This window comes from Urocitellus parryii, chromosome 7, assembly GCF_045843805.1.
Source record: "Urocitellus parryii isolate mUroPar1 chromosome 7, mUroPar1.hap1, whole genome shotgun sequence".
In the NCBI taxonomy this organism is placed as follows: Eukaryota; Metazoa; Chordata; class Mammalia; order Rodentia; family Sciuridae; genus Urocitellus; species Urocitellus parryii.
This window is the reverse complement of record NC_135537.1, coordinates 38,556,538-38,583,726: the sequence shown is the minus strand read 5'-3', so window position 1 is coordinate 38,583,726 and position 27,189 is coordinate 38,556,538. Positions and strand designations below refer to the sequence as shown.

Genomic DNA, 27,189 nt, shown 5'->3' with positions numbered 1-27,189 from the left:
TCAAGTGTGGGATTCAGCCCAGTACATGTTAAAAAAAAAAAAAAAAAAAAAGATCCGGACTTCTCTGCTACCATAATTAACCCAAATAAGGCAACAGCCTTTTCAAGTTGGTTCTGAAAACATTGGGTACAAACACTGAGGCTTATTGTAAAGTATTGTGGCTGGCATCTTATCTCACTTTTCCTAAACCATGAAGGGCCTCAGCTTGTTCCCAGTCTGTTTTACCACTTGCCAGAGGTTTTCTATGAGGCACAAATAGTTTCTGCTCCAGTGCCTCCCTATGTTTAACCAGGTCACGATCTGACCTGGAAGGACCCACCGCACATCTACTGCACAAATGTCCCCAGGAAATCAAGTTGACACACCAGGAAACACAAATCTGAACCGAGGTGTCATGCCTTGGGCTCACAAGTGACATATATGGGTCAGAGCTTCTGGGACTAAATTATCCCATTACATGTACTTGGGCCTCGCAAAGTTACAGAGTCAGCAAACCACTTTTGAATCACCAGCACTATTTTAATGTGCCTGGAGCTGTCTTCTACCCTCTGTCGTCTAAACGAGAGGTTGGCAAACTTTTAAAAGATGAGATAGTAAAGAGTTCAGGTCTGCAAGACATATGGTCTCTTCTCGGTTCTGCTATTGTAGTACATTCATAAACAATGCCCAAAGAATGAGCATGGCTGTGTTCCAATAGAACCTTATTTATAAAAAATAAAAAGAAAAAAGAAGAAGAAGAAAGAAAGAAAAAGAAAGCAGATCAGATATTCAGATATTTTGCTGACCCCTGTTCTAAGTCCTTTTTGTGCGGAAGTTTAGAAAACTTTCTCCTGAAGCCATTGCAATCTCAGTCACAGTTATTGGTGAAAGAGGTCTCTAGCACACAGTACAGTTCTGACATTTAAAGTTTGTGGCTTGGTAGGCTAATCATGTGACTTTTTTATAAGGCCAGCACTCAGGAGAGTGCAGATGCTCTCCTTAGGTGTCCTGCCAGCAGAACCCCCATCACCAGTTCAGTGTACAGCCTTAGTTATAGCCCAGTGAGCCACTCAATGTGGGTGCCAGAGTCAACGCACTTTCCTCTTATTTCTTAGAGCAAGAATAGAATATTAAGATGACTAAATGTGCCAGGCAATCAACTTAGCAAAGCCCTAAGCAACTTAGCAAGACCCTGTCTCAAAATAAAAAATAAAAATAAAATGACTGGGGATGTTGTTCAGTGGTTGATCACCCCTGGGTTCAATCCCTGGTACAAAAAAAAAATGGCTAAATATAAAAGTACTGGAAGACATTAAAGAGCATTTAAAAAAAAATATTTTCAGTTGTAGATGGAAACAATACTTTTATTTTATTTATTTATTTTACGTGGTCCTGAGGATCCAACCCAGTGCCTCACACATGAGAGGCAAGCACTCTACCTACCACTGAGCCATAACCCCATCCCAAAAGGGCATCTTTTGAAGAAGTTGACATGTCTAGAAATAGCTCTTAAAGAAATCAAATTCCAATACATCTTGGTTGGGCAGCTTTCCTACTAATCCTAAACAATTGTCATTCATTGTTTAACCACATCCTGGTTTTATGCATGGGCTTGCCAACCTGTATTTCGTTTTTTAAAACTAAGTTGTTACATGAAACCAGGCTTTTTATGAAAGATCCAAAGAACATTAGGTCTTTGGTTAATCAATAGCCCTTCCAGAAGTTTATCCTCTCCTTCTGGCTCCTGTGGTTTCTCTGTGATTCTGCTACACACATCCATAAACATCAGAGAAGCGTCCTCCCAAGATGGCCTGAGGAGTGAGTGGGCACAGACTGGCAGGCAGCCTGCAGGGTCAGCGCTAGAACAGAGCCACCAGGAGGTGAGGTCTCTTCGTACTCACTGTGTCCAGCAGTCACGTTGGGCAGTACATAAACTGTGTTGTTCTGAGTGCTGAAGATCAGACACGGAACTGAGCAACGACAGAACCACAGGGCACAGTTGCAACCTAAGAACTTGTCACAGTCCTTTGTTTTCTGGAACTCTTCCTAATGGTCATTCCTAAGGGCATCAGTCCTGAAGTCCTGTGGTGTCATAAGGGCCACCTGTCCTCTGATAGAGTTGGTCTGGGTCTGGTTTTCTAACCTCCTTATCAATTAGACCACATCTCTAATTCTTGTCCCCTTTACTTCCAGTGCTTGGGATGGAACCCAGGGCCCTAGACATGCTAAGCAAACGCTCTACCACTGAGCTCCATCTCCAATCTCTGAAACTCCTGTTGACTCATCTATTTATGTAAAAAACCCAAAGGCATATTTTTTACCCCTAACCTGAAGACTAGAACTTCCATTTCTTATTTTCTTTCAGAAGACCTCCCTCTTGCAAGTTCTTATCAAATGCTTGTCCTGCATTTGCAATTACTCATTCTAGAAGCTGAGGTTGCCCCTAGCAACCAGCAGATTGTCTAAATTGCATTGGTTTCAGGGTTCTCTTAAAGGAGAGTTTCTCAAAATCAATTTCTAAAGAGCTTTTATGTCCCACACAGCAAAACATATATAAACAACAATGCAAATTCAGAGAGCTTAACGAGGCCTTTCAACAAAGGCTTAGAGTGGTTTCATAACCTGAGTTATATTGAGATTAAACAGAATTTCTGTTACTAGTTAAAACAGGAATGTAATTTGCTTTTATAGATTCTTATATAGTTTCATTTAATAAAACTCATCCAATGAGGTGCACTACCCCCTGAAATAGGAGGCAACACCGTGGTCAATACCTGTAAATGTGTTTCAGGCAGTGTCCAGGTATTAACCCAGGGCCAGGAGAATGTATGGCATGCATCTGTCCCCACTCACTGCCATAGCTGGGTGACTTTGTTCCCCCTCCAAAGCTCTGGAAAATACTTTATTATACTCTTTGGGAGGCAATCAGGCTGTTTTGTCATTTGAATTAGGAAAGGTCAAAGGGAAGAGAATGTAATAGTAGACAGAGGGAAAGGTACTTTGTGAAAATCGTCCATCTTTCCATGTGAGGAAAAGCAATTTGGTCCTTTTATTAGATCTGAAAATCCAGTGGTAGAATTTTTTCTGATAGGCATATAAAAAGAAAAGAAACCATCAAAAATTTTGAAAAATATCATTCCCTAAACAAATTATATATCAAGTTCTTACAGTTTACATGATGGCCTTGTAACCTCTTGTATCTATGTGATCATTTATAAATTATTCTTTCATAGACATCATCTCTGCTAATGGTAATGACTTAGGTAGAAGCCAAACTATGCACTGTTTTCCTAACTTCACACACGATGAAACAGAGGTTCCGAGAAGTAAACAATGTACCCAAGTCTGCACAGCCCAGCCTCTGAGGTTCAAGGCCTGAAGTTGAATTTAGGTTTTTAAGTCTCCAGACTTCAGCCATAATGGCTTCTATAACTGTGTATACTTCTGTCACCCATCTTAAACACAGGTATCTATCAGCTTGTCATACACTAAAGGAAATACACATTAATATATTCAGGAATGCTGGGTCATTAGTATACATGAATGGATGAGTAGTAAAGTCACTTCAAGGTGCTTAATTTGAAACACATATAGCACAGAATCAATTCTGTACAATTTTGGAGTAAAAAGCCAAGGAATCCTGTGTAACCATGCAGATGTCAGTTGTCGCTAAGTCATTCCCAATGCTCTGAATTTGCACTTTCTCTGGAGAGTATAAAAACAAATATCTATATTATTCTAAAGTTAACTCTCTGAATCCTGCTACAATGATTTTTCTTTTTCAAAGCACCACTTCAATTTCCAAATTTTTTCTTAGTTTGGGGTACTTTTTAAAGCATAGCAAGAACTAAATAATACATAAAATTAAAAATAAAATAGCCAAAGAGACCTTTTCATAATAAAAGACTTCCTTACACTAATAAATGTTAAAATCCTTCCACTTTTTAAAGGACTATCTTCAGATCAAAAATATCCCAGGATACCATCTTAGGATATTCCCCACTGCCTTAGCCTTAAAAGAATAGGAAAATGAGGGCAGAAACCCAATTCTTAAGAGAATGGAAATGTGTGTGTGTGTGTGTGTGTGTGTGTGTGTGTGTGCGTGCGCGCGTGTGTGCGCGCGTGCGCACATGCGTGTGTGTAAACCCTCCACAATAAAGTTCGGCCTTCTTCTTTTGGAGTAGCTGTGCCTGAATACCAGGGATAGAAATATACTGGGATGGATCCCTGCCTGTGCTGTTTTTAAGGATTTCTAAGGCAGAGATTTCATTGTGTCATTATTTTTTAACATTTTCAGACAATGAGCATACCCCCGGCCAGTTCTACTTAGTGATGTCTCAATATAAACATGCAAATTAGAAGACAGGAGGCACAATTATAAAAGAAGGTAGTTGTGCTTCTCCAAAAGTTAACATCCCTAATCCTACCTGCCTTAGTTGTTCCTGTGTGGAGGATTAAGGAAGGGTAAGTGAAGTGGGGGTCTGGGGGGTGAATTGTGACTTTTGAAAGAGAAATTTAAAAAAATTATTTGCAAACAAAGCACAAATGACTTAACACTTGTTTGGTCTTGTTGTTTGTTTTTAAGAAATTGGAGTCCTTTTTTCTTTCCTTGGTTAGGAGATAAAATAATATGTGATCTTCAACACTTCTTTTTCTTCATGATCAAGAGCTCAGGTTTTTAAGTACCTTCTCTAGCAAACCATTTGTGTTGGAAAATTGCACCTGCCCTTGACCTTGATGCTTGCTCTTCCTCAGGGAAGGGTGTTGGGATGAAGAGCTGTCTCTTGAATGGTTCAGCCAGCATCTAATACAACCAAAGTATGTATTCGAATGAGAATGAGGACCAGGGATGGGATTCCAGAGTATAACAGCATTGACACCGAAGGCATTGGGCCTCAGCTTCCAAAGAATTTGATGGAAAGACTGACCACCAGTGTGATTTTTATTTTCTCCTCTCTGGGGTAATTACCTTAACATGGCACACTGTAGTGATAACTTCTGCGGAAAGTCTCTATTTAAACATCATTTTCTGAATCAGTAAGGAAAGAATAGAGCAAATGAAGAGGAAGAAAAAAATGTTCCCTTGTACACCAAGCTGCTACCTTCAATTCTCGAAAATTGTAGCTAATGCCTAATCAGACTGACATTCCTATTGTACAAAAATGTTGGGAATGCAAATATAACTTCTCAGCTAATTATTTCATTACATGGAAGTGACACGTGTGAAGTAATAAATTAACATTGTCTTCAGTGACAGCCAGCAATTGTGGATTTTAATATTGAAATTTTTAAGTGGAATAAAGTGCATTTTTCTTATGACCAGGTGAAAAGCGCCTTCTGTATTTATTTGTGTAATACACCTTCTTATTCTAGCAGATATTTTGCCATTAAAACAGGTTAGTGATATTTATGTGAGTTAACTATGACTGATGGGGAAACCCCAGGGATATCAAGGGGCGTGGCGCCAGCTGCTACCATGGCCCATCCCTCTCCTACACATGGTTGAAGCAGTTGACTTAAGAATAGTGGTGAAAGAATCTACTTTTACTTTAAAAAAAAAAAAACACAACCATTAAGTGGCTGTGTTACCTGTTTTGAAGGTAAAAGAGCAACAAAATGTCAAATACTGTCTTCTCAAGTTTATACTAGAAGACTGTGGAATCTGGGGGAGGAGAGTGTCACCGAGGAGTGACAATGAGCCTGGTTAGAAGGCATCCAATTTTCCATTTCTTTAAGGATCATTAGTTGTCAGGCACAATTAAGACAGATTTTCAGTAAAACTTAAGCTACATTAAATTCACAGGTTTTTTTTTTTAACTGACAATATTTTTAACTAACACTTTTGTCTTTAGAATCAACCTATGTCTAAAATACCTTGAGCTCAGAGGCTGCAGATTCCCCCTGAATAGTAGTGAACCCTCAGCACCAGGATGCCTGGCCACTTGGGGTGACCTGTACTCCTTGTTGGATGAGGTGTTCAAGGTATGCCTTTGGGGTTGACAGTCTGATCGTGAGTCATATTGAATACGTCTTTTTCCTATATCTTCAATGTGGCTAAATTCTTTTCCAGTTTATTTTTAATTTTACTATTTCTAAAAGCCACATAGCTTCTCTTGAAAGACTTAGGGAGCTTTTGATAATCGTTCAGGACCGGAGTGGGAGGCCTCCCTGGTACACATTTGATGACAGCAGTCTTTGCCAACCCTGAACACTCTATGGTCTATTCTGAAGATTTGGTGATTTCCACTGCACATCATTGTCCTGCCTCACACAGGAAAATCAATCTTCTGCATATCAAAACTTTATGAAGAATTTTATTAAATAATTAGAGATTCATTTTAATGGTCTGTATTGATACAGTGCGGATACCTTAAGTGAGGTGTAAAAGGAATTGCCTGAGACCCTTTCTGTCTGAGGAACCCTGCACCCCAACAAGCAATGACAATGGCATAGTTCATTTCCTTGGTGTTGGCCAGTGTCTTATGGAGTGCATCAACAAGATACATTCCAGTTTCCAAAATGTGATGATAGGTAGAAAATGAGATCCTTAGAATCAAGAAAATCTGATGTTTATTTGTTAAATTTTATAAAGTGGCAGAAATAGATGATACAAAAGAATCAGAAAAGTAGCACTCTGCAGCCTTTTAGCTCCTGATTTGCCTGAGATGGTTGGTACCCACCCATCCTCCTGCAGAATCACCGCTGGCCCTCCCTTTCACTCTCACAAGTGCCCTGGCTTAGATGATACCTTAGATCAGTGCTTTTATTATTCATTCTTGTTGCTAATGATTGTAAGTCTCAAGAGAATTGAATAGCATGATATATGACCTCTGAATACATATATTGGATCCATGGAATCCTCAAAACAATCCTATTAAATGTAGGTCTTTCTCCTGTTGAAGAGGACATGAAGCTCAAAGAGAGTAAATGACTGTCAAGGTGACAGAATCGGGACTCCAACTCAGATGTCCAGAGAAAATGACCTCTAATGAGTATAGTAATTACAACAACAGGAATAATTATCTTCTTCCCTTACTAATAAAGCTTTGCCATTTGCCCAACACTGGCCCTCATCAGTGCTTATGCTACGGACCACAAGCTTGTGCCACAAATCTGGTGAAACCTATGCACTTCTTCTCAAATAATATCTTTGAATGCATAAAATAATATAGATAGTATTACAAGGATGTGAATTTTATTAAAAACTGTTATCTAAATTTTTATCCTAAATGTATGATATATGTGGTTTTTTCAATACATCAAATAAGATCTTGGAGTATAATTTATTACTAGAATTTCCAAGTAGTGATGAATAAGATTATTTTGAAATTTCTGTGACAGTTCTAATGTGGTATGAAAATATCTATGATTTCTGTTGGTGAAAAAGTGACAGGGTCTGTTCCACTCCTGTGTTGCGTTCACAATAGGAGGAAATCTTGGATTTCAGTTAGAGATTAAGGGAAATAAAGATGTCATTTTTGCTAGTCCAAGTGTACCAGCTTGCTTCAAATCTGAATCTTCAGGGGACCCCAGAGTGAAAACTCCTGCCTGGGAATAAACCTCCAAATAATTATTGTTAACCCCATTTTGCAAATGAGTCAATGGAGGCCCAGAGTAGTGAAGTAACTTGCCTATTATTTTTCACCGACTGGCCAAGAGGTGCCTCAAGTGACTTTAGCCCCTGCTCATCACCTCTTCTTGTCCCCAGGTGGCAGTCACTAGGAGGTGGGACTCACTCCCAGGATCACAGTCTCCTAGGGTTGCTCCCCTCATCACCAAAACAGCCTTCCATCACCAGTGACGCCCCTGATGAACAGCCCAGGAATCCACAGGCGAAGCAGGAGAGAGGGCCATGTGCCTGTCCAACTGCTTTTACTGAACTTGCCCTGAACATTCCTAGCACTCAGTCTCCCCTCTGTGGTCCTCAGGTGGCTTCCCAGATGATCATTATTTCCAGCTATTTTTCTACCATAGCTATTTTCTTCTTCTCCCTTTAGGTGATTATTGTTGCTGCTTATTACTATTCTCAGAAGAGGGAAATTGTGTTTCTTCACCTCTCTTAACTCAATACAGATGCCTATTGAGATTTTTTTTTCTGTAATCACTATAATTCCTTGGCCTCCTTTTATCTAAACTATACCTATTAAATTATCTTAACTCTTCTCAAAGCTAAATTGCCTCATCTATTTATTATTTCCCTTCATTTTGCCTGAATACTTTAAAACTTAGGAAGTATGTGAAGTGATTGTTAAATCTTGTTAAAGTAGTCCCAGAATGCATTTATTGGTTTCTCTAATCGAGTCTTACTGATTATGCCATGTATTATTAGCCTCGTGTTGCACTAAGTCTAGTATAACAAACCTTAAGATTTTTAAAATATATACCTAATATTTTTTAGATTCCATAAATTTTCGCTTGGTAATTATTGCTCATCCCCTTCTCCTCCTGTGCACAGTGGCCATTTTATTTTGGGAAGCATAACACATTAGATGCTGTCCCCTGAGATGGGGAAATAGGCTCTGCCAAGAATGTATCCAGCCCTTGTTTTCACCTGAGAAGGGAACAGCAATTGCCACACAGCCTCCAAAGTAAGAGCACCTTATTATTCCATTATGGAAAGAACCTTAGACCTTTCCCTTGCAGTTGGATAATTTATGGACATATTTTTTAAAATCACTTTTACTCTCTATAGCTTTCTAAAAAGTATTTGTTTAATGATTTTTTAAAATTATTATTAAATTGTTTATAGATACTCATGCAGTTATAAGAAATAATAGATCCCAGGTGCCTTTCACCCTGTAGCAACATCTTGTAAAGCTATGGTGAACTATTGTAGTCTGGTGGTGAGTAATGCAGATAAGACAAAAAGCATCTCATTTCCAGCAGATCCTTCAAGTGCCCTTTTGTAACCACATCTACTTCCTCCCGCATTTCTTTTTTCTCTCTTTCTTTATTTTGGAGCCGCTGGGGATTATAGGCATGTGCCACCGCACCTGGTGTTCTCTCTCTCTCTCTCTCTCTCTCTCTCTCTCTCTCTCTTATTCATTCTTTTTCTTCTATTTTGCTTTATTTTTATTATATTTTTAAATTAAATTTATGTTAAGCTTATATATAAAAACTTTAAAATTAGATGTATTAATGCAATAGTTTAGTACATGTATATATTGTATAATGTTTAAATTGGGTTAAATATCTCCTCAAACATTTACCATTTCTTTATGGTGAAAACTTTCAAAACCCTTTATTTTAGCTTCTTGAAATGTACAGTTCATGCTTGTTATCTGCAGTCACCCTACTGTTTCCTGCAATAGCCCCTCTCTAACTATAGCTTGGTACCCACTGACCACTCTTTCCCACGCCTGCATCTCCACCCCGCGCCGCTCCTCTGTAGATGTTATCAAAATCTCTATATTTTTAGAGCTTTATAAAATATACACCTGAAAAACAGCTTATAACCTTAATTGTGAACCCCATCCTTGCTTGAGGAATTAAACAGCAACAACACAAACAGATTCCGAAAAGCTAATGTTGCATTATCACCAACACCATTGTGGTCATCATCTTCACTGCCACCACCATCATCCCAAATGGGACCTGGTTATTTGCTCTTGTGGGCTTGCATATAGAAATATACACACACTCATGTGTTAAATACATATATACATACATCTATTCATTCTTTGTCTTAGCCCATGTTTATTGACAGCCTTCAAAAATGTCAGAAAGTGTTCTGAGTTCTCTCTTTGGTATAGTTTGGATATGAGGTGTCCCCCCAAATCTTCTGTGTTAATGCTGTGACCATCCCAGAGGACCCAGCTACTGCACAGCCTGGCAGCAGACCTTGGTGTCATCCGCATGGTGCTGGTTCTGCAGCAATGCAGAATGCTGAAGCTGTGGGGTCATGGAGGCTTCCACTGAGATTTCAAAAGAGGACCTAGGAGGACAGGCAAAATATAACAGGGTCAGAATCCCTGCAGGCTGCTAGGCATGGTGGCATATGCCTATAATTCCAGTGGCTCAGGAGGCTGAGGCAGGAGAATCGCAAGTTCAAAGCCAGCCTCAGCAACAACAAGGCACTAATCAACTTAGTGAGACCCTGTCTCTAAATAAAATACAAAATAGGGCTGGGAATGTGGCTCAGTGTTTGAGTGCCCCTGAGTTCAATCCCCAGTACCCCTCCCCAGGAATTCCTGCAGGCTGCCCCGAAAGGGTGATGTGTGAAGTTGTTGAGGTGCAGCCGAAGCTGAAATGAGACCCTAGGAATTAACAAATACCAGTAATGTGGTCAGTCTGCCAAGGAAAGCTGCTGGCTGTGGAGAAAGCCAGGCTGAAAGAGAGGCCATATGCACTGCAACCAGCAAGGTCAAAGGGGTGGGACTGACCTTCTTGCCACCATGTGCCTCAGATGTTCGATGTGGATCTACAGCACCTAATTTCTGCCTAGTCAGGGTTGGTCTTGCTTTAGTCCCATCCCTTCTTTCTATGCCCCTATTTCTCCCTTTTGGAATGGGAGTGTTTACCTGTTTCCACTATATATGGGATATATATAAATTGCTTTTGATCATTACAGGGTCTCACAGCCAAGAGTTGGCCTTGAGTCTCAGAAGAGACTTTGGACTTGCACTTTGGGGGCAATTCTGGAACTGTTAAAACTATGGAGACTCTTAGAGACAACTAAATGCATTTTGCATCATGAGATAGACATGAGCTTTTGCCAGTGAAGAGTGGAATGTTATGGTTTGAATATGAAGTGTCCCCGTGTCAATACCAGAGCATTCAGAAATGATAAGATTAGATGGCTGTGATCTAATCAATCCATCTGAGTTTGAATGGAGTGGGTGGGGTGTGACTGGAGGAGGTGGGCCATGGGGGACCTGCCCTGGAAGGATTCATCTTCCCCCGGCTCTCTCTGTGCTTGGCCACCATGAATGGAACAGCACTCCTCCACCACACCCTTCCTCCATGATTTTCTGCCTTACCTTGGGCCCAGAGCAATAGACTCAGTTAATCCATGGATTACACTCCTGTAGACTTTTCCTCCTCTAATTAGTCCTTGTCAGGTATTCTGGGTCACCGTGATGAGAAGCTGACTACCTCCTCGTCTTGCTCCCATTCTAGTGAATCAAGACTTATAATAAACTGGATGAATGGGGAACATGGTATGTTAGATGAAGATAACTACTGGGGGGAAGAAATTGGACAGGGAGAAAAGATAGGGATGTGAGAAGGGAGATGTTTAGTTTTTTATAGGGGCAAGACTCCATGGAGGTGATTTGAGTGAAGGCCCGAAGAAGATGCAGAAGAGGGCCGCCTGGGTCTCCTGGAGGGAACTTTCTAGGGCAAGTGAAGAGTTGTTGCAAAGAAGCTGATGGGGACCTGCTCAGCAAGCAGGGAACAGGGAGGAAGCCCGTGTTCCTCAAGTGGAGCTGAGGAAGAGAAGCAGTAGGACGTGCGGTCACGGCTATAAAGGAGTCCACATGGAGCCGGGCCTCCTGGGCATTTCCTCTGAGTGAGATCGCAACTATTGAAGTCTCTTGAGCAGAGGAGTATCATGAACTGAATTAGTGGTCTAACATGATTCATCTGCTGCTGGGTGAGAATACCCTGAAGGGGCCCAGAACGGAAGCGAGACAATAATCCAGCCGAGAGCCGAGGGTAACTGGAAAGGGGACGGTAGCAGTGGAGGGGTGACAAGTCGTCAGGCTCCAACCAGTTGGAAAAGCCAGTTGGCTATGATAGGGGGAGAGAGGAGAGGAGATGATGTGACCCCACAGTTTGGGACCTGAGCCACTGAGATAGAGGAGTTGGAGATCAGGAATTCAGCTTTGGACACGATGAATTAGAGCTATCAGACATTCACACAAAGAGGTCAAGGAGGAAATTTTGTAGAATTCAGGGAAGAGGTCACCTGCTAGTCATGAGCATGTAGTTTCCTCTGTATAAATGCTCCATCTGCTTCAACAGTAATTTTTGCCCTCTCTCAGCCTCACTTCCTATAATCCCAGTGGCTCACATTGTGGTGGTGGTTTTTATACCCTTAGAGTTCCTTCTTAAAGACTCCCTGGTCCCTCAGGCGAGGTTTCTGCACAGACCTCCTCCATCCCATCCTCATGAGCCTCACAGTGAATGATCACCTCTGAGCTCTTTTCTCCCACTACCTGATACTCAGTTCTCTCCTCCCCTTCCCCCAGGGCCATTTTAGCCACCATCCCCTAAAAGCCACTGGATGCCCATTTCCCATTCAACAAGCTGATTGATTTAGTTGGATAGGGATGGTTTTGTGGCTAACTCATTGTCTTCTTAGAGGTTCAATTCAACATTCTATAGACAACTTGAGGCTTCTTTAATCATAAAAATAAAGAGCTAGTAACTCTTGCCTCCAGATTCTTCATGAACCAGGATCATTTCCTCTTTTCTTTTGGTCAAGAATTCTGAGAATTCAATTAAGTGTTTGGGCATTTCAGCAGCTTCAGAGAAAGATTTGGCTGTAGGGCCTTCGGGAAGAATACAAAGGCTTTGCTTTTCACTCTGAGTGAGATGGAAGCCATATGGAGGTTTGGAGATGAAGAATAGGATCATCTGGCTTGGATTTTTTTTTTTTAAATGAGGATCACTCTACTGAGAACAGGCTGAAAGATGACAGGGCTTGAAGCAGGGGGACAGTTGGGAGCCATTGCAATTCTCCATGAGAACAGCGGAGCAGGGAGAAGTTGTGGAAGAATTGGTCTGTTATTGAAAACAGAGCTGACAGCATTTGCTGACAGATTGCATTTGGGATACAAAAGCAAGATAGGAGTCAAGAATGATGACCAACGTTTTCAGACTCTATGACCAGAAGGATGTTTTTGCTGTTTTCTAAGTTGGGAGGAAAGATGACCGAAGGAGGGACAGGATGTGTGACGACGGTGAAGGAGGAGAAGAGGCCTTGTGATGAGAGACATGAGCCAAGGAACAAGGGCACTTCAAGGAGCTGGGAAAAGCCAGACAAGAAAAGGAACCAGCTCTACCAACCCCTTGACTCTTGCCTGTAAGATTCCATTCAGACTCAAACCCTCCATAACTGTGAAAAGAATAAATTTGTGTTGGCAAATTAATTTAAATCAGGAAAGATTTGGGCAGTAGTAAGACACAAACACATTTGAGGGAACCAGCCCCTAAAAGCCATTTTTAGGACATGAAAATGATCACTAATGCAATTAGACATGAAATACACAATTAGACATGAAACACACATTTAGACATGAAATACACAATTAGGCATGAAAATGAAGATGCTGAGTGGCTGGTAGAAGAGTCTGAATTCAGGAGAGAGGTGTGGAAATAGGAGCTTGGAGTATCACCAAGTAGACTTAAAGCCAAAAGCCTTCTGGGCATGGTGGTGCACACCTGTAATCCCAGCAGCTTAGGAGGCTGAGGCAGGAGGATTGGTAGTTCAAAGCCAGCCTCAGCAATGGTGAGACACTAAGCAATTCAGTGAGTGCATCACACCCCGTGTACCGTGTCACTGCGCAGGTGAATAACGAGTTAGAACAACAACAAAAAGCTATCTTGTTAGGAATTTACAGCAAAATTGGGGTGCACCGAAACCTAGAGGAAGGATTTCCATCACCGAGGACCGGTTTTTGAGTATCAAACTCGAGCCAACTGTGCGACCGGAGATCCAGGCTGACTGATCCACTGTCTGCCACGCGGCCCGCCACGCGGCCCGCCCCGCGGCTACAGACGGCGGGGCGCCGCCGAGAAGTGACCAGCAAGCAGAGAGAAACGGTGCCACGGATTCTGTGGAGTCCTGCTGGATGTGCCCTCACTGAGCACTGGGCTGAGTTCGGGATTTGAGGTGGGGAAGGAAGCGGTCCAGTTCTATCCCCCACAATGGAAAGTCCACCAAGGAAGCCAGCAGCCACCATCTTGGAGAGCTGACATCACCACCACCAGGTTCCGACAGATTGCAACAATAAAACAGGTGCGTGTTACTCAGCCCATCTCCCATACAGCGGGGAATTCACATAAATTCTCTCCCAGGCTTTCTGGGGGAGGGATTATCAGAACGAGCCTACATAGAGACATGGGGAAAGGTAGAGACACCAGTCCTCCAACTCCCCCTCCCATCAGCGGCGAAAACGAAACCTGTCTTGCCAGCTCTGGGGGAGGGGCAGGCGGAAAAAAACAAAACAATAGGGTGCCAGTTTTCAATAGCCACCCTCCACACCCAGCAAACTGCAGGCCCAGAGTACAGTTTGAACTGCCAAGAGGCATCACACAGGGGAAGGCCGGACTAGAAGGAGAAGCTAGGGGACGAGAGGCCAGGCCCTCACGACTGGGCGGCTAGAGACCACCCACCTGCCGGCGACAGCCCGCCCGCTGCCCGTGCGACTGGGCAGCTGGAGTCCACCCGCCCGCCTGCTACGAGAGAAAGGAGGCAGATTACATTCAGGAGTAAACCAACTAGGTTAACGACTGATTTTTCTTCACAGACTTTGAAAGCCAGAAGATCCTGGAACAATATATTTCAAATGCTGAAAAATAATGGATTCCAACCAATAATACTGTATCCAGCAAAATTAAGCTTCAGATTTGACAATGAAATTTAAATATTTCACGATAAACAAAAGCTAAAAGAATTTGCAGCCAGAAAACCAGCACTGCAAAGCATTTTGAGCAAAATACTACAAGAGGAGGAATTGAAAAATAGTGCCCAAACCTAACAGTAGGAGGTATCTCAGTAAAGGGGGAAGAAAATAACCAAAAAGTAAAAACTAGACAAACTAAAATACATAAATAAATAAACATGACTGGAAGTACAAACCATATTTCAATTGTAACCTTAAATGTTAATGGCCTAAATCACCAATCAAGAGACATAGGCTAGTAACCTGGATCAAAAAAACAAATCCAACAATATGCTGCCTTCAGGAGACTCATATGATAAGAAAAGACATACACAGGCTGAAGGTGAAAGGTTGGGAAAAATCATACTACTCACATGGCCCTCGGAAGCAAGCAGGAGTGGCCATACTCATATCGAATAAACTCAACTTCAAACCTAAGTTAATCAAAAGGGATAAAGAAGGACACTATATACTGTTAAAAGGAACCATCCACCAATAAGACATAACAATTATCAATTTGTATACACCAAACAATGGAGCTGCAACATTCATATAACAAACTCTCCTCAAGTTCAAGAGTCAAATAGACCACAACACAGTAACTATGGGTGACTTCAACACACCGCTCTCGCCATTAGACAGATCCTCTAGACAAAAGCTGAATATAGAAACTATAGAACTCAATAACACAATCAATAACCTAGACTTAACTGACATATATAGAATATATCAACCATCATCAAGTGGATACACGTTCTTCTCAGCAGCACATGGATCCTATTCAAAGATAGACCATATATTATGCCATAGGGCAACTCTTAGTAAATATAAAGGCGTGGAGATAATACCATGCACCATATCTGATCATAATGGAATGAAACTGGAAATCAATGATAAAAGAAGGAAGGAAAAATCCTGCATCACCTGGAAAATGAACAATATGTTACTGAATGATCAATGGGTTATGGAAGACATAAAGGAGGAGATAAAAAAATTCTTAGAGACAAATGACAATACAGACACAACATACCGGAATCTATGGGACACAATGAAAGCAGTTTTAAGAGGGAAATTCATTTCCTGGAGTTCTTTCCTCCAAAAAAGAAAAAACCAACAAATAAATGAACTCACACTACACCTCAAAACCCTAGAAAAGGAAGAGCAAAACAACAGCAAATGTAGTAGAAGACAAGAAATAATTAAAATCAGAGCAGAAATCAACAAAATTGAAACAAAAAAAAACCATTGAAAAAATTGAAAAACTAAAAGTTGGTTCTTTGAAAAAATAAATAAGATCGACAGGCCCTTAGCCATGCTAACAAAGAGAAGAAGAAAGAGAACTCAAATTACTAACATACGGGATGAAAAAGGCAATATCACAACAGACACTACAGAAATACAGAAGATAATTAGAAAATATTTTGAAACCCTATATTCCAATAAAATAGAAGATAGTGAAGATATCAATAAATTTCTTAAGTCATACGATCTGCCCAGATTGAGTCAGGAAGACACACACAATTTAAACAGACCAATAACAAAGGAATAAATAGAAGAATCCATCAAAAGACTACCAACCAAGAAAAGCCCTGGACCAGATGGGTATACAGCGGAGTTTTACAAAACCTTCAAAGAAGAATTAATACCAATACTTTTCAAGCTATTTCAAGAAATAGAAAAAGAAGGAGCTCTTCCAAATTCATTCTAAGAGGGCAACATCACCCTGATCCCGAAACCAGAAAAAGACACTTCAAAGAAAGAAAACTACAGACCAATATCTCTAATGAACTTGGATGCAAAAATTCTCAATAAAATCCTGGTGAATCGAATACAAAAGCATATCAAAAAAATTGTGCACCATGATCAAGTAGGATTCATCCCTGGGATGCAAGGCTGGTTCAATATACAGAAATCAATAAAGGCTATTCACCACATCAATAGACTTAAAGATAAGAACCATATGATCATCTCGATAGATGCAGAGAAAGCATTCGACAAAGTACAGCATCCCTTTATGTTCAAAACACTAGAAAAACTAGGGATAACAGGAACTTACCTCAACATTGTAAAAGCTATATATGCTAAACCTCAGGCTAGCATCATCCTAAATGGAGAAAAACTGAAGGCATTCCCTCTAAAATCTGGAACAATACAGGGATGCCCTCTCTCACCACTTCTATTCAATTTACTTCTTGAAATACTAGCCAGAGCAATTAGACAGACAAAAGAAATTAAAGGCATAAAAATAGGAAAAGAAGAACTTAAATTATCACTATTTGCGGATGATATGATAATATATCTAACAGACCCAAAAGGGTCTACAAAGAAACTGCTAGAGTTAATAAGTGAATTCAACAAAGTGGCAGGATATAAAATCAACATGCATAAATCAAAGGCATTCCTGTATATCAGCAACAAAACTTCTGAAATGGAAATGAGGAAAACCACTCCATTCACAATATCCTCAAAGAAAATAAGATACTTGGGAATCAACCTAACAAAAGAGGTGAAAGATTTATTCAATGAAAACTACAGAACCCTAAAGAGAGAGATAGAAGAAGATCTTAGAAGATGCAAAAATGTACCCTGTTCATGGATAGGCAGAACTAACATCATCAAAATGGCAATATTACCTAAAGTTCTCTACAGGTTTAATGTGATGCCAATCCAAAACCCAACGGCATTTCTTGAAGAAATAGATAAAACAATCATGAAATTCATATGGAAAAACAAAAGACCCAGAAAGACCCAGAACAGCAAAAGCAATTCTAAGCAGGAAGTGTGAATCAGAAGGTATAGCAATACCAGATTTCAAACTGTACTACAGAGCAATAGTAACAAAAACAGCGTGGTACTGGTACCAAAACAGGTGGGTGGACCAATGGTACAGAATAGAGGACACAGAGACCAATCCAAAAATTACAACTATCTTATATTCGATAAAGGGGCTAAAAACATGCAATGGAGGAAGGATAGCATCTTCAACAAATGGTGCTGGGAAAACTGGAAATCCATATGCAACAAAATGAAGCTGAACCTCTTTCTCTCACCGTGCACAAAAGTTAACTCAAAATGTATCAAAGAGCTTGATATCAAATCAGAGACTGCACCTGATAGAAGAAAAAGTTGGCTCCGATCTACATATTGTGGGGTCGGGCTCCAAATTCCTTAATAGGACGCCCATAGCCCAAGAGTTAATAACAAGAATCAACAAATGGGACTTACTTAAACTAAAAAGTTTTTTCTCAGCAAGAGAAACAATAAGAGAGGTAAATAGAGAGCCTACATCATGGGAACAAATTTTTACCCCTCACACTTCAGATAGAGCCCTAATATCCAGAATATATAAAGAACTCAAAAAATTAGACAATAAGATAACAAATAACCCAATCAACAAATGGGCCAAGGACCTGAACAGACACTTCTCAGAGGAGGACAAACAATCAATCAACAAGTACATGAAAAAATGCTCACCATCTCTAGCAGTCAGAGAAATGCAAGTCAAAATCACACTAAGATACCATCTTACTCCACTAAGATTGGCAGCCATTATGAAGTCAAACAACAATAAGTGCTGGCGAGGATGTGGGGAAAAGGGTACACTTGTACATTGCTGGTGGGACTGCAAATTGGTGAGGCCAATTTGGAAAGCAGTATGGAGATTCCTGGGAAAGCTGGGAATGGATCCACCATTTGACCCAGCTATTGCCCTTTTCGGACTATTCCCTAAGGATCTTAAAATCTTAAAAGAGCGTACTATAGGGATAATGCCACATCAATGATCATAGCGGCACGATTCACAATAGCTAGACTGTGGAACCAACCTAGATGCCCTTCAATAGATGAATGGATAAAAAAAGTGGCATTTATACACAATGGAGTATTACGCAGCACTAAAAAATGACAGAATCATGGAATTTGCAGAGAAATGGATGGCATTAGAGCAGATTATGCTAAGCGAAGCTAGCCAATCCTTAAAAAACAAATGCCAAATATCTTCTTTGATATAAAGAGAACAACTAAGAACAGAACAGGGAGGAAGAGCATGAGGAAAAGATTAACATTAAACAGAGACGAATGGGGGGAGAGAAAGGGAGAGAGAAGGGAAAGGATATGGAAATGGTAGGAGACCCTCGATGTTACAGAAAATTACATATAAGAGGTTGTGAGGGGAAAGGGTGGGGGAAACAAGGGAGAAAATTGAACAATAGCAGATGAGGTAGAGAGGGAAGAAGGGAGGGGATGGGAGGGGGGATAGTAGGGGATAGGAAAGGTAGCAGAATACAACAGTCACTAATATGCCATTATGTAATAATGTGAGTGTGTAACCGATGTGATTCTGCAATTTGTATTTGGGGTAAAAATGGGAGTTCATAACCCACTTGAGTCAAATGTATGAAAGATGATATGTCAAGAGCTTTGTAATGTTTTGAACAACCAATAAATAAATAAATAAATAATAAATAAATAAAAATAACATGCTGAGATAAGGGGTATAAACTGGGACTGGCCAGGGCAACGGGGATCTGTGGCTGTCCTACTCCTCATTTTTTTTTTCTCAATAACTATTGAATAGATACATTTGCTCCCTGAAGAAAACACCTTACACCTTGACTGAACTACGGATTAATATTTTGTTTTTAGTTTTCATTGAGTATCAATATGTAGGAAACAGTTGGTAAAGGTAAGCAACTCTTTTATCTTTTGTAAAATCATTATTGGAGACTCTGTATTTTGTTCAGTGTTCCTCACATGAAGGGCCATGGAATAATTCCTCTTAGAGGTGAATGTTGGCAAATGCATCGCCCCTTCCAAGGAGCTGGTAGGGTCCCGCATTCTATTCCTAGATGTTGCAAGCTCAGCAATGCATCAGTCCTCCCTCTTACGCTGGCAGTCACGAGCTAGAGCTAGATTGCACCCTCAAGTTGCTTCTAGGGTCCAGGTCAACATTTTCGCAACTGTGATTTTTTTTCCTCAAGCATCTGTGAAGTACCTTTTATGTGCTAAGCTCTGTTGATTAATACGGAGATGCAGAAGGGTCCACCAGACCTCTCTCCCTTGAATTCCTGGCATCTCCTTGGTCCTGGAGCCTTTACCTACTCTTCTAATATGTTATTAAGATCTTTTCTTTGCAGAAGCGTTGGATTCTTTCAGGAGTAAGACAAGTATAAAACATAAATTGGATAAGATGGAACTGACCAGCATATCAGGGGCATGATAATCAGGAAAGATTTGGGCAGTGGTAAGACACAAAGACATTTGAGGGAACCAAGAGCCCAGAAATTCATACTTGGGTACAACGGTTTTTAGGAGGTTTCAAACTCACTACTGTGTTTTTAAACGAGAAGGAGGAAAAGACTTTTTAATAAGCTATAATTATTTCTAAAGCTATGTTTAGTATCTTTACTAATATTACTAAAGAGTCTTTGATCAAGTAAAGCATATGAGGATATTGTCATAATCCTAAAATGCTAGAAGTGCTTGTGTGTATAGAAACAGAATTCATGAACCGGATTTTAGTAGGATTTCTTCTAGGGTTAAGTGATATGTGGGTTCTTGGGTATAAAGTACCTTATTTTTTAGGACATGAAAATGATGACTAATGCAATTTTAAAAAGAAATAATCTGTCTACTTGTAAGAAGATGAACTCAGTTGTCAGTTATAACCTTAGGAAGAGACTAAAGAAAGAAGCTGGGGTAGCCTTCCCAGCCAAGAGAAAGGCAGCAGGAGTCAACCCAGAGCACTCTCCTGGGGGCAGACCAACACCATCCAATGTGAGAAGCGCATCTTTATGTCTGTGCAGCACGTCAGGGTTAAAGGAAGTGCGTCAGTGAAGGATGAGCTCTTCCTTTTGGCAGTTTGCACCTTCCAAACATGGAGAAGGATGGGAGTTGGTGGGGATAAGGAGAGACTGACAGGGAGTAGCCTGGGAGGAAGGAGATGGAGAGGACAGAGAATGCCAAGTTCAAGGAGTCTGCGTCTACAAAGTCAGTGACGTCGAACATTTCCCTTCTACCACTGCAAATGGAAATGAGTATGAAGCCAGTAACATGAAACGTTTGGCCAACGTATGGCGTTAAAGGAATCACACTGTAATTGTGGGATCTTCACCAGACATGGTGGCACACACCTGTAATCCCAGCAACTCAGGAGGCTGAGGCAGGAGAATATCAAGTTCAAAGCCAGCCTGGCCAGCATAGCAAGACTTGTCTCAAAATAAAAAGGGCTGGGGATGAAGCTCAGTGGTAGAGCTCTTGCCTAGCATGGGTGAGACCCTACGTTCAATCCCCACTGGGTCTCACTGTGTCAGCTGTGCTGAGCAATAGCGCAGAGTGCATGCAGGCGTGTGCGCACACATACACACAGAGATTGATTTTGAGGTCCACTGCCTATGATCAAATACGTTGCTACAACATCAGAAAAATAACTAGACACTGTGATCGGTGTTAATTTCAGCTTTTTTAAAGTTGATCTAACAATACCCTGGATCTTGCATTCTTTTATTTTTAAAAGCAACGTGAATACAGTCCTATTTCTTATATACTATAAGTAAAATACATCTTTTAACCAATGTTCATGCCGTATTTTTATCCTGCCGACTCACCGCCGTTACCATAGTGACATTTAGAGAGGGATCAGATGCCTTTGTAAGTTTAAGGGCTATCTGCAGACCTTGACTAGCCCAAGAGGAGAATTCACTGAGATCTAGAGTGCTTCAAATGACATTGTAAAAATGGGATTGCCTGAAAACACAGGTTTGTCTCACAGCAGAATTCCTCTGCACACAACCGTGTGATCGTGCTGGAACGGGGTCCCTGGAAGCTCTCCATTCTGTTCCTGTCTCCAGGCAGGTGGGGGCTAACCCACAAAAGTTGTCTGCAATTTTTGTACTAATGTGACTTACCCAAGACTGCCAGTTCCCCCATGCTGCTGCCAGTTTAGCTGCCAAATGAAAATAACTTATGGCACTGCACCTTGTCATCTTTCTTCTAGATCTCCCTTGGGTACCCAAGGCTGTTCAAGACAGAATGCTGAAGACTGGTTAGAAATAAAAGCATGAACTTCAGAGTAGACCTGACCAGAAAGTGAAGCCTGTTTCTGGCTTTGCAGGGCAGGGGAAGCCTCTTTAGACCACAAATATTGGCAGTGGTCTGAGCTGCTGCTCTGTAAAGACTGGCCACCTCCTCCTCCACCTCCACCTATACCTCCACCTCCACCCTGGAAGCAGGGGACTCCAGGGCCATCAGCCGGCTATGAGAGATGAGTGCAGTGGCTCAGCTCGCACATCTGGGAATGAACTGCTTTTCAAAACCCATTTTGTGCCCACTACCTGGCCAAGCAACATCACCACTACCTGTGTAAAATATGTCACCGCCACCATAAAATGTTAACATTCAGTGGGGCAAGAAAGTCCTACCAGGGCTGATTGCCTTGTGTCAGTGGGGATTTCTTCTTATGGGAGGGATGGGGGGTACCAGGGATTGAACTCAGAGGCACTCAAAAACTGAGCCACATCCCAAGCCCTATTTTGTACTTTATTTAGAGACAGGGTCTCACTGAATTGCTTAGCGCCTCATTTTTGCCGAGGCTGGCTTTGAACTCGCAATCCTTCTGCCTCAGCCTCCTGAGCCACTGGGATTACAGGTGTGTGCCACTGTGCCCAGCTGAACTTTATTTCTTTGATGATTGATATGAGGCTACATGATTAATTAAAATAATGAGGGGGCTCTTGTTCTTTTCATTTGATTTTGGGATTTCAGTGTCACTTTAGGTCAAAACCAAAGACATTTTGAGAAAGATGAGAGAAACGCATTGATTTTCTCCTGGTTTTCTCATCAGTTATTCTCTGTAGGTTATGAGAAAATGAAAAGCTTTTAAACAAAGAAGAAACCAAATTGGGGGGTGGGGTCGGGGGTGGAGAGGAGATGTTATGGAATTTGGGTCTTTATTTCTGAAGAAGAATCGCCTGGAATTTTATAAAAGCCAAGAATACAAACATCATCCTTGTGTTTATATTAGGAAGTGAGCATTTTAAAACATGCAATATGTATTTTAAACAGTCTTCTTCTTTTTAATCTTGCGTTGCACCCAAAGAATGTGAATGGTTACCAAACTGGTTTTTGGCAGAGTTGCTTGACCCTTAAGAGGAAAAAAAAAAAAAAAAAAAGAAGTGTTATAAGATGTGATTGTAGCACATGACAAAGCCATAAAGCCTCAACTCTGAGCAGATATTAACTAATCCAATGATCCCAACCAGGGAGGTTCCCTGGGGGCATTTCTCTACGTTACATTATGCACATCATGTGGTAATGAATGACAGTTTCCCTGGCGCCAAATAGAGAGATTCCTTTATTAAGAGAGCAAAGTGGGGGGGGGGGGTTGCAGATAATAACTGAGCTTATCGTTGAACAGCGTGGCCTCCTCGTCGGTACACTCGAGCTTGTCTCCATGGGTGCTGGTTATCTCAGCAATAAAGCCTCCCGTCTCTTGAAGCAGGTTTCTTCCTACACCCTGTAAACCAGAGGAAGACTATCTTGGTGTGTGTGCTAGAAGGAGTTGGGTAAATCGGGCCTGGCCTGCTCCTTGTCACTAGCAATGGTCAGGTTTTCACATCCACCCTGAACATGACCCAAAGCTCATGGCATATAAGGAATCTGGATGTTTGTGACTTTGGCTCCTAGGAAGCAACAGTTGTAGCAGCCAGGGGACCCATTGATCCATCTCAGCTTCTCTGAGCAGAGACAATTTTGTTTTCCCAAATCCTTCACCATGTGCTAACAATTAGATAATGACTCCATAAATGTGGAGCAAAGGCAGTGTCATGGACAGTGGGTGGTTTGTTTTCTTAGTTCTTTATTGAAAACATATGGAGAAGTTTATATATAAATAGGAAACAATAGAAAGCTACCATCATGTTAGCAGCTAATACAACTCTACATGAATGGAAATCAAACATCTCTTCCTACGCCAGAATGCTGGCTTACTGATACCTACACATCCTGTGTTATTTGGCTATAAAAAATGTTTTATTAAATTAGGCTTTTTATTCCTAGTTGGGAAGAAATCTGGAGCAAGAGTTTTTGCTTTTGTTTTCTATCCTCTCTTTGTCTATTATTTTATTATTAAATTGCTTTATTAGCTGGGATAATAAATTCTATCTAAGCAGATCTTATACTGAGATCATGAAGTTAAAAAAAAAAAGAAATCTATATGTTTCTTCAGCTACAGTCTCAATTTCTGATTTAAAAGTGTGGACTGGTGGCTGGAAAGTCAGAGAAAGTCAGAGGTGACCTCGGGAGACAGGGCAGTGGGGTTGAGACCCCACGCCTGGAGGGGCAGACCTCTGTGAGTTCTGACTGCACCGCTTACTAGCAGGGAACTGTGGGGAAGGTGGGAAGCCAAATGAACCTCAGTGTCTTGTCTGTGAAATAAATATAACAGCAGTTATCTTACAGCACATGGGATGAGCTGCAAAGCATTCCACAGTGTCTGTCTTGCAGGAGGCACTGAAAAATGCTAACCTGTCATCATCATAATCAGCTAACAGAATAGCTGGTATTGGCACCATCCTGACAGTCTACGAGGTATTGATGGCCAGTTCTGAGAACAGTCACACAATCATGCTGCTGTTTATCAAGTGCTAACTGTGCACCAGGCTCTGCAATGCAGTTGCTCACAACTCCATGAGCTGGGGATGAGGGTGGGGCAGTATTGTCCCCATTTCACGGCAGAAGAAGCTGAGAGATTATATGGAGCACGCAAAAGTCACACCACTAAAGATTGGTTACTAAGAGGCTGCCACCCAGTCAGGCAAACTCCAAAGCCCATACTTTTCGTCTCTCTGTGAAAATGGCTGCCACATAGATAGCTCATGCTACCTTTGAAATGTTCTTTGTTTACATTACTCTGTATACTCCTGTCAACATCCTGTGACATGGCACAGTGGCACTCCCAAACTGTGAAGTCCCCTGTCCTTACCACATTTATTCATTTGCAATTAAAGGAAGCCAGGAAGCACTTAATGAACATGTTGTTAGAAGCCACTGTAAGTTGAGTTCCTGCAACGCTTTCACCCTGGTCTACAGAGGTCATTTCTTTAGAGGTGCTAGAAGCTCCAAGTGCACAGGTTCATTGTTAGAGCTTAGGAAAGAGCATTTATCCCAACCTGAAGATGATAAGGCAAGGGCTAAGGTGGGGTGACTTTGGGAGAAGGAGGAGGCCAGTCTCTCCATCCTAGTAACCCAGAGTGTCAGTTGCTATGTCAGGAAGAGAACAAATGAATCCAAGCCTGGTCCACCTCATTGGCTGCTCATTAGTGTGGGATCTGACTGCTAAACTGCTCACTAGCTCCACTTTTAACCTAAATAGTACCCAATTAGGAGCCCTTCACATGAATTTCTTGTTGGAAACATATAATATGCCCACAATATGGGAACCCTTACATATAAAGTCACCCAATTCTGTTTTCATTTGTAAAATATACTTGATTTTTTTCTCCTGTTTACAGGTTAGGCAGAGTTCGGGGTGAGGAGGATTGGAGGCCTTCAAGGGGAAAGAATTAGTACTGCCAAATCGCAAGTCACCTGCTGACCTAGCAGCAATGTACAGTTAAATGATCCCTGAATATAGGCCACAAATGCAAATATTTTGCATATTATTAATTCTAATGATGCTCCTACCGTAATACTGTAGCCACCAGCTGAAAGCCGAGGTGGCCCTTTCTATTATAAATGACTTGGGTCTTTCAGTGAAAATCACCATGAAGACAGAAAATTCCTTAGAATGAAAGTGGAAACACGAGCAGGCTTCTGCTTCGTTAACCTCCTCACCATTAATAACGACAACAAAAATCCAGGCGTCTCAGGGCCTCCTGCTCAGGCCTATAAATGCTGGCAGTACCCTCCCTTGGAACCCGCCTCTGCCCTTGCTTTTTTGTGGCCTCAGTATGTTTCCACAGCAAATGTTAAGAAATCACTATAAAGTGGAATCTGCTTCAGGAGAAAAGGTACTTATGCAACTTTCAAATTGGTTATGTAAGTGAAAAGTCATCTTAATGCAGAACAAGTGACCACTCCCATATCCATGCCAGCAGTGGCACTGTGGAGTTTCAGAAAGCAAAGGAATTCAGAGCAGGTGCTACCATTTGCCTGCTGTGTGACTTTGAATGAATCACTTGACCCCTCTGATCCTCAGATTCTTTCCTATAAAACTGCATCAATAATAAAGCCTCTTTGTTGATTTTATGAGTTTCCAGAGAAGACCGAAAGAGACTGCAAATGTGGAAACTCTCTGGAAGCAGTATACCGATGTGATTATTGATTTGTACTAGATGAGTAATGAAGAATGAGTAATAGTGCTATCCAAAGACAGCTTGGGAATAACTCAACCAAATAGCTGATCAGTCTTGGAGAAGGGGGTGGCTCTTGGGAAACAGAGGGCCTGACCAGCTTGAAGGCCCTGAAATTCGCAAGTCAGGGCTGGGTAGCAATTTAGCCGTGCAACCTGTCGAGAGCCTGTTACAGTGGAAGCTCTTGCAGTGACGATACTGGCTACATCAAATCACTGCAGGCTCTCTTACCAGACTTTGTTGGGGAAGAGTTTACAAACTGGCAGCCTGGCAGAGTTGCCTGGGATTAGAGTGCTGTGGTTCCACACCAGGGAGAGCCGTGTTTCATGTCTTGTTCTATTAGTGCCTCCCCAGGGATTCAACAGATGGCACAACAACAAAACCAGAAACCCAAGACACACCTGCCAGTCTGAGGCCTTTTAGCTCCAGCAGAACTCACAATTAAAACGAGATAGAATATCTCTGTGGAGGGAAGAAGTGCGGAAACAAGTCCACAGGGCACGCCGCCTTTTGTCTGAGCATGTCCAACGCTCCCTGGAGATCCCTGCCACGTAGGAGGGGCTGGCACAAGCAGAAAATCAGCTGAAAGAATAACATTGCTGATAGAAATGATTGAGCAGCTTTAATACATTTCCCTTCATTGTATTTTTTTTAATCCTTCCAAGGCAGGGCTTGAGTTTGGCAAATCTCAGGGTAAGTGACTGTGCACCTCAGAACCATCAGGTCACGTGCAGACCAGACCCTAAGTCAGGCAGAGCCACGTCTGTCTTGGCCTTTGATTGTTCCCCCAGGAGAAAGCACAGAAGCGGCAGATAGGAACCAAACATTTTTTTTTTCTCTCTCTCTCTTTTGTTCAGGTAAATATTTCCAACTACAGCCTGGTGATGGAGTCTGACTCGGGAACCTTCTTACCCACGGGGCTGCAATTCACTGGCAGTGATAAGGCCAGGGCCATCATGAAGGAGGTGATGCGCCTGCTGCAGCCCCTCAACGTCACCCAGGTCTTCAGTGATGGTGAAGGGGTGGACATTAACTTCTGGATCCAAGCTGGCGTGCCTGGTAAGACAAAAGGATGAAGTCCATGTTCCTTACGTATGGCCACCGATTTAAAATAAAATCTCTATTTACCAAGGCACAGTGGCTACTCGTAGGCCAAGTGATGCATGGAACCCCTAAGCTTTTGTCTATCAGGTATAATTTGATGATTCTAAAGTTGAGATAATGGTATTCAGTTTGCATTTGTTACCCATCTG

General features: G+C 41.5%; 1 protein-coding gene across 1 annotated transcript in view; it reads left to right on the top strand.

Annotated features, from left to right (window-relative positions):
* Cpq (carboxypeptidase Q) overlaps positions 1–27,189 on the top strand; it is a 372,519-nt gene that overhangs the window by 264,303 nt on the left and 81,027 nt on the right. Inside the window, exon 6 of the mRNA XM_026383548.2 lies at positions 26,794–26,995. Within this exon, the coding sequence (XP_026239333.2) occupies positions 26,794–26,995 (202 nt within the window). The remainder of the gene's footprint in view (positions 1–26,793; positions 26,996–27,189) is intronic.